Source organism: Cyprinus carpio, chromosome B19, assembly GCF_018340385.1.
Source record: "Cyprinus carpio isolate SPL01 chromosome B19, ASM1834038v1, whole genome shotgun sequence".
NCBI lineage: Eukaryota > Metazoa > Chordata > Actinopteri > Cypriniformes > Cyprinidae > Cyprinus > Cyprinus carpio.
The window spans coordinates 26,047,330-26,064,629 of record NC_056615.1 but is presented as its reverse complement, the minus strand read 5'-3'; the positions used below and the strand labels follow the sequence as shown (position 1 = coordinate 26,064,629).

The following is a 17,300-nucleotide window of genomic DNA, read 5'->3' as shown; positions in this document are numbered from 1 at the left end:
GTTTTATACATGGGGGAAACCTATTAAGGATGAACAAGTATCGTCACATTAAAAATAACTTTCAAATTCGGTAAAGCACTGAAGTGCTGGGAAAAGTTGTGAGCATTTAAAATCACTCGAAAACATTAGAGCATTTCTAACACAAGATGTCCCTGTAGTTTTACTGTTAAACCCATGGTAAATGGTGGAGATTTTGTGTTTATTGAACAATGTTTTTCCTGGTTTCCACATCAGTGGCGTTTGTTCTGATATCAGCTTTGACAGAATTCTTCGCTGAACTTGAATGCTTCTCACAAGCTTTCACAGAGATGGTGAATTCGACTGCTTTGTTCACACTATTATCTCCCAGCGCTGTGTATATCGGTGTCGCGTGATCGAGATCAGATAAACGTCTGCGCAGCCCGAACTTGTAGCGCGGATTCGTTCCGCTTTCGGTTTGTTTATCAGTAGCTCTTGTAAATCAGTCATGATGAGAACGCGAGGCCTTTCTTTGACTGAACGCGCATTGCGGTGACGTCACGGGACGCTTCTAAGCCCAAATTCTGCAGAAAATTTGTGGCAATTGTGAAAATGTGCTATCTTTTGCGAAAATCGCGGAGTTTGCTTGATTTTGCGATAAATTCAGTGATCGCGAAATCCTGGAGGTACTATCAGTGTACTAGTAGTATACTTGTAAGTGTTCCGTTTCAATACTCCTTGGGACTAATTTGGCCCACTTTCTAGAATATAAAAGTATATTTTTAAGTATAACAGTAGCAAACTTTCAGTACACAACTAGTTTACCTCTATTTTTGTAGTTTGTACCGCAGTTATACTAAAAGTGAACTTATAGGTATACTGATAGTTTACTAATTAAATACTTTGTACACTTTGAAGTATAGTCTCAGTAAACTACTAGTTTAGTGGTTTTATACTGCAAGTATACTCATAAGTTCTTTAAGTGAACTTTATATCATACTTTAAGTATACAACTATGTCCCTATTCAGGTTTTAATTTGTATATATTTTGTTATATGAATATCTGAACATACAAAACATCCAAAGAAAGAACAGGGTATCTGCTTGTAAACAAAAGCATTTTATTCTAGCTTCATGCATTCTTTTTTTAAACACTAATAAATAAATAAATAAATAAATAACATTTTGAACAAAATGCTGATCAAAACGTATATGGAGTCGATCAACACCCCAAAACTTGACTGTAATTATTATCTCTTCATCGGTGGACATTTAACGTTACAGTTTTGAGGCTGTTTCATGTCAGATGATGGTGTTAGATTACATGTGTTAGTATCTGCTGTTTCTTTTTTTTCTTCACTTCTGTATAGATGATGTATACTAGCGCCCTCTACCGTGTAACAATGAAAACACTGATTCTAGGAGCACAAGTATAGTTAAAATATATTTAGACTTTTTGTAAGTATCAAGTATAGTATACTTAAATGCCATTTTAAGTATATTTCTGAGAAGTACATAAAGCCCATTTCTGAGAAGTATATAAAAAGTAAACTAAAAGCATACTTTCCTATTTTTTAGTTTAAAAGAAGTATACTAATAGCACACTTAAATAAACTTCTTTTTCATAAGGGAAGTGATAGAAATATGAGAGATTGTCCCGAACAGGTTTCTAATGGAAGTGGTTTGGTTTAGTAGGGTTTATGTCAGACTAGAATAATCTGAACAGAACCAAGTTTAAGCATATCAGATATAGGCTACGCACCTTCTTTAGTTTACTAGGGATTTTACTACTTTACAGTTTTTTTTTTCCATATCAGTGTGTATGATATGAAAAGTCCTGTACAGTATTATGAATATTGACTAAAGAGTCATGGTGTGATTTTATGTTGGAAAAAGTGAAAATCAGTAAATTCAGTGTAGAGCGATATGCAAGACATACATTATTTAATTAATTATTTAAGTATTTGTAATTAATGATACTGAGCTATTTGAAATTTGCTGTTAGTTCAACCAAAAATTAAGATTCTTTTTTATTCCATTGAAAGTCTATTTACTTAAAACTCTGACACTTTAAAACATTCATAAACAGATTTAAATGAAAAGTGAATGCCTAAATTACATCTGTGCATCATATAAAGCAATTGTCTCTTCATAAGAATCTAATTAAACCGCTGGATTCATATGGATTTATTTTTTGATCTCTTTACGAAAATTATGAATCATCAGACTTTCAATGGAGGGACAGAAATCTCTCAGATTTCCTTAAAAATATGTGCGTTTTTAAGATGAACTAAAGTCTTATGGGTTTGTAATGACATAAGGGTAAGTATACGATGACAGAATTTACATTTTAGGGTGAATTATCTCATTATTGCCAACCATATTTGCATCAAATTGTAAAAATCAGACTTTTGAGGTACTGTAAGATTTTACTGAAATAAACTTGGGAGGTGTATGTAAAGTATTTAACTTCAGCTGTTCAGGAATATGAATCATTAATGTTCATCATTTATCTTTCCAGCAATGTCATCCTCCAGTGGTCCACTGACTGAGGAGCTTCAGTGCTCTATATGTCTGGACGTGTTCACTGATCCAGTCACGACTCCATGTGGACATAACTTCTGCAAGACCTGTCTGAATAAGCACTGGGACAACAGCCAGACCTGCAGCTGTCCTTACTGTAAAGAAACATTCAGCCAAAGACCTGATCTCAAGATTAATATCACACTCCGAGAGGTTGCTGATCACTATAAAAAGAAAAGTCCTGAGGAAAAAAATGAAATTCTGTGTGACTTCTGTGAGGAGAGAAAGCTGAAAGCCCTGAAGTCGTGTCTGGTGTGTCAGAGCTCTTACTGTGAAACTCACCTGGAGCCTCATTTAAAAGTGGCAGGTTTAAAGAAACACAAACTGATGAATCCTGTGAGTAATCTGGAGGAATATATATGCCAGAAACATGAGAGGCCTCTGGAGCTGTTCTGTAGAGATGATCGGACATGTGTGTGTCCCATGTGTGCTCTGACAGACCACAAGAACCACAGCACCGTTCCTCTAGAAAAGGAGAGTGAAGAGCAGAAGGTAGAAGATTTTAACAAAACTGCTATTAAATAGTTCATATCATGAGGAATCAGATTTTTATTTGATCTTCTAAAACATTTTGTGAACATAAGTTTCCTCAGAAAACAGTAAAGGTGATGATACATAGGGCAACTTTTTGAGCAATGTTGCTAGGCAACCAGGTGAGACACAGAGCCCACAACCGTTCTAAAGTATCCAGATAGAAATTTGTTGCTGTTGACGGCAACACTGTCCAAACAACATTGCTCAAAAAATATCATCACCTTAAATGTCTGTTATAAATGTGTCTGTGTTGGTCTCTGTCTATAGATGAAGATTCATAATGAAGGACAGCAGATGATCCAGGACAGAATCAAGAAGATTCAAGACATCAAACACTCAGCAGAAGTCAGAAAAGTGAGTTTAAAATAATTTAATTCAGTTTAATATACAGTATTTACACTAGTCAACATTTGAAGTGGGTCAAAACCTTTCATCAAAGTTGTCCTAAAACCTAAAACCAAAATGCATTCTTGTCTTAAGACAACTTTGATTAACTTTTTTGATCCAGTATCCCAATCCCCCAATTGTAAGTCGCTTTGGATAAAAGCGTCTGCAAAATGTCTAAATGTAAATGTAGTTCCAGTTGTCCAAGAGTCCTGATATACAGTCCAGCAGTACTGATATTTGTTTTCACTTTTTGTATCATTCCAGCAGTCTGGGGATTTCACAGTCACTCTTTCTGCCGTACCATATTCTAGCTTCCTTAACCTTACCCAATACCTCACAACTGGTTCCTATCAATACGCCGTAATTAGGAGTTTACTAGTTAATCGTGAATATATGTTCCCCAATGATGGCAATCCAAAATATTGCATGATTTGAGTTTAATACTTTCTTTGAGCAAATTATAAATTCCCCTAAAATTAACAAATGAGCAATGGTAACACTAATTCTTGCCTTAGCAAACACCACAAATTCTTTGTTAATTGACCCGGTTCTCCAGAGAAACACAGAGATGGAGAAAGCAGCTCGTGTTGAGTTCTTCACTGATCTTATCCGCTCCATTGAGAGATGTCAGACTGAACTGCTGGAGACGGTGGACGAGCAGCAGAAAGCAGCAGGGAAGCAGGAGGAAGAGCTCATTGAAAAGCTGGAGCAGGAGATCAGTGAGCTAAAGTTGAAAAGCAGTGAGCTGGAGCAGCTCTCACACACTGAAGATCACCTCCACCTCCTGCAGGTCAGTCAGCATCTCTCTGATCAATGATAATGCAGTAGGACACTCCTCATGCTGAAGGGTTTCTCCTCTCTCCTGCTGTAGATTTACTCGTCCCTGTGCAGCCCTAGAAACACCAGGAACTGGCCTGAGATCAGTGTGGAGACCCGTGAGAGTCTGGAGACTCTGAGGAGAGCTCTGACTCAACTGCAGGACACTATAGACGAGAAACTCACACAGACCGGTACATATATTTATCAAAATTTAATGTCATTAATATAGAATGAATCAGGTTTGAGCTGAAATGCAAGTATGTGAACGTGTTTGTGGCTCATTATCAGCCATTGTTAATACCTATTCATTTCAGAAACCATGCATGGAGGAGAAACTAGAGAACAGAAACAATCATTTTATATTCACTCTGTAATTGTTTGACCTTTCAACGTGTTGTGAATACATTTTCTAAGAGTATCTATGAACAGTGGTGTGCAGATCCATCTTAGCAGCTCAGAAATGTAAATATTTTACCAGACAATCAAACTGATGGACATCAAGACGTGTGTGTGTGTGTGTGTGTGTGTGCGTGCGTGCGCGCATGCGTGCGTGCGTGCATACGTGTGGGTGTGTGTGTGTGTGTGTGTGTGCGCATGCGTGTGTGTGTGTGTGTGCGCATGCGTGCGTGCGTGCATACGTGCGTGCGTGCATACGTGTGTGTGTGCGCGCGTGTGTGTGTGTGTGTGTGTGTATGTGTATGTGTGTGTGTGTGTGTGTGTGAAATTTCAAGCCTGCATCTCAAACAGTAGCTGGGCTGGGCTGGGCTGGGCTTTGATTGTTTTTCAATTTGTCTGTCTTTATGTTCATACATAAAAGTCCTCAAAGATCTCACAATGTTTTATTGTCATTAGTCTCTACAGAGCTGAAGTGGATGCAGCAGTATGCAGGTACAGTGATGTCTGCTCTACGCTTATTTTACATTCATACAGCTTTATTTTATTTGTACATTTCAATACAACTTTATTTTTGTACTAGAGTCTGATTAAAAACTGAATCAAATATTAAAATGCCCCTACTGTGCTATTTTAAAGGTTCCTAATTTTGTTTTGGAAATCCCATACAATAGGTCTACATCCAACCAAGGCCAAAAAACACTTTTTTTATTTTCTCATAATATACATTGCAGCATCAGCACTTTTCTCACAGTGTCTGAAATGATTTGTTCAAGCATCCGGTGTCTCTAAACTCTTCATTTCCTTGAGCCTATTCTGCTCTGATTAGTCAGACGATCCGGTCTGTTGTGATTGGTCTAGTGCTTATAGCACGTGTCAGAAACAAAACGCCAATTACCATAACTGAATTTCAGCTTCTGATGCTTCCTCAGCATGCATAAACACAGTGATACAAACAGTAATGATGATGGTGGTTTTATTGATTCGAGTCCTCATCCTCTGGAAGTGCATGCAAAATAGATTTGCTTTCACACCCAGAAAACAGTGTCGACATGTATTTGAAGGTCAAAGTAGAAGATGTTCATGGGCAGCCAATGAAGACCACATGCTGGCATTACCCTGTTGAAAAAAACAGCATATGCTGGTTAGGTATGTTTTGAAGCATGGCTGCTGGTCATGAGCTGGTTTAAGCTGGACCTTAGCTGGTCATGTGCTGGTCCTAAGCAACTAACTCCTGCTCAGGACAAGCTTAGGACCAGCACATGACCAGCTAAGGACCAGCTTAAACCAGCTCAAACCAGCAGGCATGCTTCAAAACATATTTTACCAGCATATGCTGTTTTTTTCAACAGGGTATGGAGATCTGTTTCAAACTTACGTAGCTTTGTGCAGGAAGTAAGACTTTATTTACTGACGACTCATTTTGGCAGTTCAGAATCGGTTCTTTCTTTTGATAGACAAGAACTCTATTTATTGTGCACTTTGATTTTTGAAACTTTGCAGACCTTTTACATTCACAAACAGGTAATATCTGAAAAGGCATAATAGGGGCACTTTAACCTGTCATAAACATAATCTCAAAATCTGTCTACAGTAAAGTTGTAATGCATATTCTTTGTTTTCTCAGTGGATGTGACTCTGGATCCTGATACAGCTCATCCTGATCTCATCCTGTCTTATGATGGAAAACAAGTGAGATGTGGAGACAGTAAACAAAAGCTCCCATATAGCCCAAAGAGATTTACTCACTGTGCAACTGTCTTGGCAGAGGAGGGATTCTCCTCAGGGAAGTTTTATTATGAGGTGCAGGTGAAGGGGAAGACTGCATGGGATTTAGGAGTGGCCAGAGAATCTGTTAAAAGGAAGGGAAAGATCGCACTGAGTCCTGAGGATGGATTCTGGACCGTGTGGCTGAGAAATAAGAATCAGTATGAAGCTCTCTCTAGTCCCTCCGTCCCTCTGTCTCTAAGAGTGAGGCCGCAGCGGATTGGTGTGTTTGTGGATTATGAGAAGGGACTGGTCTCCTTTTATGATGTGGAGTCCAGCTCTCTTATCTACTCTTTTACTAGTCAGTCTTTCACTGGCAAACTCTATCCATATTTTAGTCCATCGTTGATCTTTAATGGTAGAAACTCAGCCCCCCTGATCATCACACCTGTCAATTACAGTCAATGAATTTACACTCTCGGGCTGTGTGTCAAAGCATTTTTAGCCAGCTGAAAATGGCCAGTTGTGGGCACTTAAATGCTTTGGTGATGCAGCATTTAGCTCGAGTGAAATGTTCTTCTGAGCATTATTTTTCATAGCAATCATGAGATGTCATCTGGTTCAGACATGGATACCTGGAGATCAGCGAAAATATGTGACAATCGGTGATATTTCTCCCAGTGGACTATTTAACAATTATCCTGACTATGTTTGTGGGCCTGGGAACATTGCAGTTACATTGCTGTCTATAGAGGGTTTGAGAGCTCTTGGACTTGAGAGTGAGTAATTAATGACAGAATTTTTGGGTGAACTATCCATTTAAAGGTAAAAAACATGTTCTTTATATATATATATATATATATATATATATATATATATATATATATATATATATATTTTGATTAAATGTCAAGGTGAAATTGGATGTAAAATTGTGCAGCTACATGGTTTACCTTAAAATAATTACGTCATCTGAATAAAGACATACTCATTTCTACGAATGGATTTGTTGACTTTGTTTTGTGTTACAAAACCAAAACTGACATTATTAACATGCTCTGTGCCAAAAGTCACAATAGCTTATTTCCATGGCACAGTACATTTTTACAATAATGAAATATTTGCTTACTGTATTGAGTTAAGTTAACATACACACATAATGGCAGAATGATATTTAATTTATTGTATGTTGCTTTCAAACATACTACAGGCTTTAAAGGGGTCATATGATGTGGTTTAAATTTTTCCTTTCTCTTTGGAGTGTTACAAGCTCTTGATGAATAAAGAAGATCTGTAAAGCTGCAAAGACTAAAGTCTCAAATCCAAAGAGATATTCTTAATAAAAGTTGAGACTCATTCACGCCCCCCTGAAACGTCTCGTTCTAACACACCCCCACATATCTACGTCAGTATGTGGGAAGATTTGCATAACGGCGCACAGATCTTCACACAAAGAAAGAAGGCGTACTTTTTATTCTGGTTGTAGTATTTCCACCATTTTGTATAGACGCTGTGTGTTTCACTGTGAAAGCGGAACTACTTTGTTTGGCTTTCCAAAAGAGGACGATATCCGCTTTGTCATGCCTGGAGCTGATCTGTGCTGGTCGCTGAGGAAATACATCAACTTTGCACTGTGGATCGCCGAATCGGCTTTCACCGTGGACGAAGCGGCGTCCAGCCCGGGGTCGTCACATGTGGTTGCTGCAAGACCAAGGTACGCTCCTTCGTAGAATCTGCCTCAAGTCCCCCGTCTCTGCTCATTCAAGACCGCGGTGTGTGACGCTGTTGAGAAAGTGAAACTACTTTGTTTGGCCTTCCAAAAGAAGAGACGACTAGAAATCATGTTTATATTATGTTTATAACGGGTTTTATGTATATGTCTCATAGCTCTGGCCGGACAAGGCATCACAATATGTTAAGAGGCGTAACATTTCCGTCACACGCTTGAGGCATTCAGCCAATCACAACGCACTAGATAGCTGGCCAATCACAGCACACCTCGCTTTTCAGAGCGATGAGCCTTGTGAAAATCGACACGTTTCAGAAGGCGGGGCATAGAGGAGAAACAATAATGTACAGTATGTGGAAAATAATGTGATTTTTTTACCTTAAACCGCATAAACACATTTCATTACACCAAATACACAAAATAATGTTCTTTTTAGCAACATCATATGATCCCTTTAAGCCGTCTGTACCAGAGTTTATTTGTACAACAACCATTAAGCTTCTCCCTACTGAAAAATTGTATATCTAGTCAAGTCAAGTCGTCACCTTTATTTATATAGTGCTTTTAACAATACAGATTGTGTCAAAGCAACTTTACAGTATCAAATAGGAAATAGCCAATAGTAAAGACTCAATTTTCAGTTAAAGGCAGTTCATCATTGAATTCAGTGATGTCATCATGCAGCTTACAGTAGTTCAGTTTAAATAGTATCTATGCAATAATTTGCAATAAAGTCAACGATATCGCTGGAAATGAAGTGTCCCCAACTAATCAAGCCAGAGGCGACAGCGGCAAGGAACCAAAACTCCATCGGTGACAGAATGGAGAAAAACCTTGGGAGAATCCAGGCTCAGTCGGGGGCCAGTTCTCCTCTGACCAGATGAACCAGCAGCGCATGCTGCATTACAGTGATCACAAGCTCGCGAGACACAGAGAGGCGTTTGTTCCCCCGAAGCCGAAAGAGTTGGTGAGAGCGACTCTGCGTCCGCTGGAGCTCCAGGTCTGCGCTGTGCAGGGCACATAGTTCAGGTCAAACTCTGGCTCGGTGCGGTCCAGGTTGAGTGTTGGTGGCAGGATGCCGTGGTGACAGGCGAGGGCAGTGAAGGCGGCCTCCAGCGCTCCGGCGGCTCCCAGCAGATGACCGCTCGCACCTTTAGTGGAGGACACGGCCAGTGAGTACGCATGCTGCTCAAACAGCCTCTTAATGGCGGCGTTCTCTGCAGCGTCTCCGAGCGGCGTGGAGGTGGCGTGAGCATTGACATACGTCACGTCTGAAGGAGACACTCCAGCATAAATGAAATAATAACACAAGCACATTAAAAACAAAAGCAAAATTCTAGCTTAGACTGAGCTGATCCCTGCATACAAACATCATCACTGCCTACATAATAAAAACCCCAAATTAAGTATATGTGATCCTGGAGCACAAAAGCAGTCTTAAGTCACTGGGGTATATTTGTAGCAATAGCCAAAAAAAAAATAAAAAACTGTATGGGTCAAAATTATAGATTTTTATTTTAAGCCAAAAATCATTAGGATATTAAGTAAAGAACATGTTCCATGAAGATATTTTGTAAATTTCCTACTGTATATATATATCAGAACTTAATTTTTGATTAGTAATATGCATAGGTAAGAATTCATGTGGACAACTTCAAAGGCGATTTTCTCAATATTTAGATTTTTTTTCACCCTCAGATTCACCATACATCGATGGAAAGCTTATTTATTCAGCTTTCAGATGATGTATAAATCTCAATTTCCAAAAATCGACACTTAAGACTGGTTTTGTGGTCCAGGGTCACATATTATAAAATAAAATTAAATGTAATAACAAATTTGAAAATATTTTATTTCTAATCAAAAAAAACACAAATAACTTCATAATATCAAAAAGAATATCAAAAGTCTAACCAACCTCAACGAACTTATCTTATATTTGTACTGTTTTTGTTTTTTCTTTTCTGTTTAATATTCTTTTGTAATGCCTGCTACCAAATAATGTTATATATGATTTCTGTTATGTTGCAATAATAAAAAAAAAGTCTTACAAAAAGGTTACAATAATTTGTTTATTTGTATACTAATAAGTGTACGTAAGGGCTGTATGACATTTTATTCTGTATCTCTTTAACTTTTTAAGTATTTGACCAGTTTTTTATCTTTTGATAAACTATTCTATAATACTGGATTTTTTTATTTCCAAGGTGAAGCTGGACATCACTCATTTAATTTAAATACATTTCTTTTAATATATACTTAATTTTATGGTTTTATATATATTAGTAAATATTAATGAAAATTAAAAGTAATAGAAGATTTGGTGGTTTTAACATTTTTAACGATGAATTATCTAGCACAGTACGTTTTTTCAAAAACAAACAAAGTACCTCTTTTAACTCTTTTTTTTCATGTTCTTTATTGTCTGTCCTCGGTGTAAGTTTAGCATCATTGATACCCAATTATAATTTTTCTTAAAATACTGAATTAGATTTAATGTTTACATTTTCTCTTTTTGCTTTAATTTTAGTACATTTTTTAGTAATTTTTAGTTTTTGGCATTTTATTAATTTTTTTATCTAAATCTGTCTATACAGTATTTATTAATTTTTATTTAGTGGTTTTAGTTTATTCAGTCTTAGTTATTTTAGTACTTCAACTGAAGCTATGAAACAAAATAAGTTAAAGTTTTTTATATTTGATATCAGTTACCATTTGTTTTATTTCAAGTAATGAAAATGTATTTTTATGATTCTAGTTTTAGTTAATAACTCTGTCTGTCCTCAGATAAAGCTAAATACAACTCCTCCATCTTCGTTATACAATCTAAATAGTCTAGTGTTTATTTTCTATGCTATTGGGTAAAACAGTTTTACCGAAAGGCTCCGTCTCCATCTGCGGTTGGAGCCGTGATGTGGCTGGCGTCTCCAGAGAGCCCATATCCCAGCACCTCAGCGTACACCCGCGCACCTCTTGCATGTCCGTACTCCTCTAAAACCAGCACGGCCGCCCCTTCTCCCATCACAAACCCCTCTCTGTCTGGATGAAACGGGCGCGAGGCGAGTCTGGGCTCCTGGTTCCAGTTGGTGCTGAGGGCCCGAGCGCGAGCGAACCCGGCGATGGACAGCGGACTGACGCAGGCCTCCGTCCCGCCGGCAAGCATCACCTCGGCGTCACCGTGAGCGATGAAACGAGCGGCGTCGCCGACAGCGTGAGCTCCCGTGGTGCATGCGGTGGACACGGCGTGACTGGGACCCTTGAGTTTGTGTTTGATGCTTATGTGTCCTGCGGCCATGTTGACCAGGATACGGGGGACAAAAAACGGGCTGACTTTGCTGTAGCCGCGTGTCTGAAAGGCCGAGGCCGTCCGAGCGATCTCCTCCAGAGACACCATACCCATCCCGACCGCCACACCGGTGATCAGCTGCTCCTCAGGGCTTCTGGGAAACCACCCGCAATCCTCAAGAGCCAATTGAGCGGCACTCACGGCCATCACCGTGGCTGGAGACATGCTGTTGATCTCTCCTCTGGACACAAACGCCTCTTCATTGAAATCTCCATGTTTATCTCCTCTCGGCACACGGGCCGCCACCTTACACGGCACCGTCTTATACTCCTCTGGGTCCAGAGCAACCAAACCGCTTTCTCCACCAATCAGACGCTGCCAGGGCAGAGCACTTCCTGTCCCGAGGGGAGAGACGAGTCCGATGCCGGTGATCACCACCCTCCTGTGACTCTGAGCTGCTCTAGTGTAGCGTCTCAAACACATGCAGCTCTTCACAGTGGACAGAGAGCCACCACAGAGTCTCAGTAACATCTTCTGACAGCATCTCAGAGACATTGTGACCAACCTGTGCTGAGAAGACCGAGGCCACATCAGACCTTCACTGAAAAAAAAACTGCAGGTCAATTTCATGACCCATATCATAGTAAAACATCATGATTATGTTTCTATTATTCACTTTTTTTCTCATGTTTCTTTATATATTTGCTTCAAAATAACATTTGAACCAACATATATTTCTATTTCTATTAAATACATACATATTATATATACAAAAGCCAATCTGACATGCTATCGTATAATAATATCTCTCATCTATCATAAAGCAGAATATTAGATATGGCAAATATAAACATATAATGTGCAGTGGAGTGGATTCAAGTCCTCTGTTACAACCAAATAATATCTAGAAGACTAAAATTGAATCCAAAACTTCAACAAATCTCTAAATGTTATGTTGCAACATGAAGAATTGATCAAAAATGAGAATTTTAATGTATTAACGTTGTAAATGTATAGATTTAAGCACGTCAAATAGTTATATAAAAATGATTATGGTAGAACAGAATAAACATTAAATAGATAAAATGATCAAATCTAAGCCTATTTTAAACTTTATTTATATATAGTTAAACATTTTATATACATAACATTTTATGTATTTAAAATACTTAACGTAAATATGTTTAGATATAATAAAAATGACATACTGGCTAACCACAACTATCAATAAAATAACTAATTAACAAAAAACAATCCACTAAAAAAACTAAAAAACAGAACAAAAAATAACAATTCAATAAAATAAAAAACTCACAAACATAAAATCACATTCAGCAAATACGCACTTGCGTTCACGTGGATTCAGCAGAGGCAAAAGTAAACAGACCAGAGACAGACACAGCGGCTGACTTCCGGTTCATGGTGATTTCTAGAATACAAGTCTCCAGATTTAGTGTTAAAAGTCCTCGTTTGATGGATCAGAAATCGCGATTCATATTTCTATTTGACTCATAATAATAGTAATAATAATGTATTTTATTAGATTATCTATATTATGAAATATATAAATATTATTATTAATAACAGGTTGAGGAAATGCAAAAAATGTACTATTAAATTAAATGTTAGTACGTACCATTTTTTATTCATTTGTAGTACTTATTATGTGCGCTAACATTTTGCGACAACACTTTTAAAGAGACAAGAGCGTTAACAACGTAATTATAAAACTGACTCGAGATACATTTACTCACTGGGTTTGCGTAGATTTTTGCGTTTTGAGAAGCGGTTGCCGAATAAAAAGAAATAAATATATATTAATTTCTTCATATAGTTAGTATGAACCAGAGCCGTTGAAAAATATTTAACGGCTCTGGTATGAACTAAAAACGTGCGCGAGCTCTGATTGGTCACGTGGAGCCGCTCGCGAGCGCGGCGTCAGTTAAAACCGAGCGCGGGGTTAACGTTACTTGTCTAAAATGCCTTATATTTATTTAGTTAAATTTACAATGCTAGATTAAATAAACGTTATGTGGTCACGCGAAAACACATTTACATGCAGATGGACCTGATTTTACCCCTAAATAGAGGTTAACTAATTGTATTTTAGCTTTAAAATGTTGATGTCGATTCTGAGGTAAGTTAGTTAAAGGACAACAGCAGCACTAAAGTCGAGCTGAATGGCTGTTTTCTGCAGCTTGGGCGCTTACTGTTCTGTCTCTTTTCTATGGGCTTGTTTCAATGGTCTTTTTTGTTGAATCCAGGGTAACAGGAGGAACTGAAGGCGGAGTTAGCAAACTTTAACGGAGGAATGTTCGCTTTATACCTCCTACCAAGAGGGAGGAACCGTTAGACCCGCACCTGCAGCGGATCTGTCTGCGCGTTGTCTTCTGATGAACGCGCTTTTGTTATGGTGCTGACAGACGCGTCCGGTTCGGTTCCCGTGAGCTTGTTTTGTGGTCTTGTATGATGTCAGAAAGCTCTTGTGTGTCCGGGACCCCTCAGCGCCTGATGCCTCTGGCCCTCAGGGGAGAATGGACGGCACTGGAACAGAAACTCAAGACGCTGGAGAAGGGAGATCCGGAGATCTTCCACACCGACGAGGTGAGATGCACTTTTACTTTTACTGCATGTTTAAAAGGAGAGTTCAGTTATAAGAAAAAAAAAAAAAAAAAAAATATATATATATATATATATATATATATATATATATATATATATATATATATAGTCATAACTGAACTCTCCTTTTAAACATACATTTATATTTGTGTGTGTGTGTGTGTGTGTGTGTGTATATATATATATATATATATATATATATATATATATATATATATATATATATATATATATTATGACTGTATTATAGAATATATATTAATATAAAGTGCAGTATTACGAACTAATGTTACACTTGGAGTAAAAAAAATAAATATAGAAGAATAAAAAAGTAATTTAAAATTGTGTTATTTTAGTAAATATTTACTGTGTGAATAAAATTAAACTAGATTAATTGAAATATATTAAATTAATAACGTGTACATGTGTGTGTATTAATAAAAATGTGTATTAATGAAATGTTTATCATTTATCTAATACATTTGACTTAGTGTATATATTAGTCTAGTATTAATATTAAACTAGACTAAAAGTGTTATTATTAATTTTGAATTATTAAAATATATTGAATACATCATATATAATTACTGTAAAATTAAACTAATTAAAACATATTCAATTCATAAGCATTTATTGTGTTTATAAATGCATACACACAAATGTTTAGTAATTTATTGAATGTTTTAATTAGTCTAATTGCATTTTAAGTCTTTTAATTTAATTTATTTACTTATTTATTTATTATTTTTATTAATTTCTTCAATCAATAGACATTTATTGTATGTATGTGTATGTATGTGTTGCATATTTAATTTTCTGGTGTTTGCTGTTTTATAAAGCAAACCGATATGTTTACCATAACTGGTGTGTATTATGAAACTGCTGTAATTATATACCATTTTAAAAAAAATAATAAAATACTTGTACTAAAAAAATATTAATATTATTAATACAGACGTTCAGATAACTTCTCACAAAAAATGGATCTGTGTAATGTGTTTTAGCAAAACAAAAAGGTTCCCAAAATCAGTACAGCTGTGTGCTTAATCTGCTTATGCAGTGTTCAAGATGCTGTATTAAAAAAAAAACCTTGAAGAATATTTTTTGTATTTGTATGTTCAAGCTGTTCAACATTTATATTGATTTCCCTCTTGTGTAATCCAAACACTTCAGCTGTGAATATAAGCGCGGTACTGAATCATTTCTCTCCACAGTGAAATATTGACTATGTTCCCTTGTCCTCCCGCAGGAGTCTGGATTGAGCCTCCTGATGATCGCGGTGCGAGACAGCCGTCTATCTATCCTTGAAAGATTGCTGGAACTGGGGGTCAATCCAAATGACAAAACAAAGGTAGGAGTTTCCCATCATCTGGAATCATGTCTTAACTTAAATAACTCCCACTCCTATGAGACAAAACCAGACCACGCCGCTCAACGCAGATGTTGTTCATTAGAAGAAGGCAATTAAGCTTTTAATGGAAACGGTTCAGTGGTTTTGAAGTTATTAAATAACACTAGATTTTCTGAAGCGAAGCTGCTAGGGTGTTTGCTGTGTGAAAAGTTCACCCAAGAAAGAAAATTAGCTGAAGTTGTACTCACTCTCAGGCCGTCCAAAATGTACATGAGTTTGTTTCTAAATCTAAAGAGATTTGGAGAAATGTAGCATTGTATCACTTGCTCACCTCTGAAGTGAATGGGTGCCGTCAGAATGAGAGTCCAAACAGCTGATAAAAACATCACAGTAATCCACACCACTCCAGTCCATCAGTTAATGTCTTGTGAAGCAAAAAGCTGCATGTTTGTTAAAAAACTAATCCAGTTGCTTCCAGTTAAAATACGAGTCCTATATTCATAATGATGCTTCTTCCGGTAAAAAGAAGAAAAAAAGAAAACGTCTTTGAATCAGGAGAGAAATATGCACAGATCAAGTGCTGTTTACAAGTGAAAACAGTACAAAACGGTTCTAAACAAATATATGGATGGATTTTGATGTAAGAGTCAACAGGAGATGGACTTTTCACTGGAGGAAGTGTTATTATGGACTGTTTTAGCTGGAGACAACGGTTTGAAGTTAAAAACATCTTGCTGGATTTGTTTCTTACAAACATGTAGCTTTTCACTTCACAAGATGTTAATACGTTAAACTGGATTTGTGTGAAATATTGTGATGTTTTTATCAGCTGTTTGGACTCTCATTCTGACGGCACCCATTCACTGCAGAGGATCCATTGCTGAGCAAGTGATGTAATGCTTCATTTCTCCAAATCTGATGAAGAAAAAAACTCATGACCTGAGGATGAGGACATTTTCAGCAGTTCCACATTTTTGGGGGAACTATTGCTTTTCCTCATTTTAGGTGTTTGCTCAAATCACAATTAATTTTTTTTTTTATGCGGTCATGGAATCTGACACATAAAGTGTGTAATGTTTTAGCTGTACTACAGTATGTAGGTGTCAATATCTGAGTTTTACAGCTCAGTGGACACCTCATGAGTAAATGTCACTCTGTGGGTGTTTAAAAGTGCAGCTCGGATCAACTGTGAGCATCAGGCTGAATCTGACAGGAAAAATAAAGAGGTGACGAAACTTGGAATAGGACATTTGTGTTAGAGTGAGTGGGCGAGAGCGTTTTACAGCAAATCTGTCCGCCTGTTCAACATGTGCTGCTCTTCCAAAAACATCAGCTTTTTCATGTATGTGAGTGTATATGTAGAGAAATTAATGCTGCTATTCTGCACAGACACATTAAATTGATCAAAAGTGACATTAAAGACATTTATAATGTCACAAACGATTTCTATTTCAAATAAATGCTGTTCTTTTGAACTTTCTATTCATCAAAGAATCCTGAACAAGATCATTTATAACAGTTTCCACAAAAATATGAAGCAGCACAACTGTTTTCAGCATGATAATAATCAGAAATGTTTCTTGAGCAGCGAATTTAGCATATTATACTGATTTCTGAAGATCGTGTGACACTGAAGACTGGAGTAATGATGCTGAAAATTCAGCTTTGATCACAGGAATAAATTACATTTTACTGTATATTCACTCAGAAAACAACTATTTTAAATTATAATAATATTTCACAATATTTACTGTTTTTACTATATTTTTGAACAAATAAATACTGCCTTGAGCAGAATAAACTTCTTTAAAATTTTCCAATCCCAATCTTATTATAAGCAAAAGCTATACTGTTAGTTTAAAAACAAACGTGGATTGCAGCTCAGATCATTTGGTCTTGGAAAAATATGATGAGAAATGTTTAAGGTCGAC

The 17,300-nt window shown here is 37.0% G+C and overlaps 3 protein-coding genes across 4 annotated transcripts in view; 2 read left to right on the top strand and 1 right to left on the bottom strand.

Annotated features, from left to right (window-relative positions):
* Window positions 1-7,244, top strand: part of LOC109081639 (E3 ubiquitin-protein ligase TRIM21-like) — an 8,277-nt gene extending 1,033 nt beyond the window's left edge. Inside the window, exons 2-7 of one of the 2 annotated variants that reach the window (XM_019096614.2) lie at window positions 2,480-3,033; window positions 3,343-3,429; window positions 4,019-4,252; window positions 4,334-4,472; window positions 5,134-5,169; window positions 6,302-7,241. In XM_019096614.2, the coding sequence (XP_018952159.1) occupies window positions 2,482-3,033; window positions 3,343-3,429; window positions 4,019-4,252; window positions 4,334-4,472; window positions 5,134-5,169; window positions 6,302-6,849 (1,596 nt within the window). In that variant the 5' untranslated portion in view covers window positions 2,480-2,481 and the 3' untranslated portion in view covers window positions 6,850-7,241. Of the gene's footprint in view, window positions 1-2,479; window positions 3,034-3,342; window positions 3,430-4,018; window positions 4,253-4,333; window positions 4,473-5,133; window positions 5,170-6,301 lie in introns of those variants that run through there. The other variant, XM_042745165.1, reaches the window with a different exon arrangement.
* A 1,624-nt stretch (window positions 7,245-8,868) lies between these two features.
* On the bottom strand, window positions 8,869-11,996 carry oxsm (3-oxoacyl-ACP synthase, mitochondrial). The gene is made up of 2 exons (XM_042745355.1): window positions 10,987-11,996; window positions 8,869-9,446 (listed from the first exon to the last, which is right to left on the bottom strand). Exons 1-2 carry the CDS (start codon window positions 11,985-11,987, stop codon window positions 9,023-9,025), a joined length of 1,425 nt encoding a protein of 474 aa, XP_042601289.1. The 5' UTR covers window positions 11,988-11,996; the 3' UTR covers window positions 8,869-9,022.
* Window positions 11,997-13,343: 1,347 nt separating this feature from the next.
* The window catches only part of trpn1 (transient receptor potential cation channel, subfamily N, member 1), a 38,544-nt gene continuing 34,587 nt past the window's right edge, over window positions 13,344-17,300 (top strand). The window contains 3 exon segments of the mRNA XM_042746004.1: window positions 13,344-13,533; window positions 13,661-14,000; window positions 15,268-15,369. Of these exon segments, the coding sequence (XP_042601938.1) occupies window positions 13,863-14,000; window positions 15,268-15,369 (240 nt within the window). The 5' untranslated portion in view covers window positions 13,344-13,533; window positions 13,661-13,862.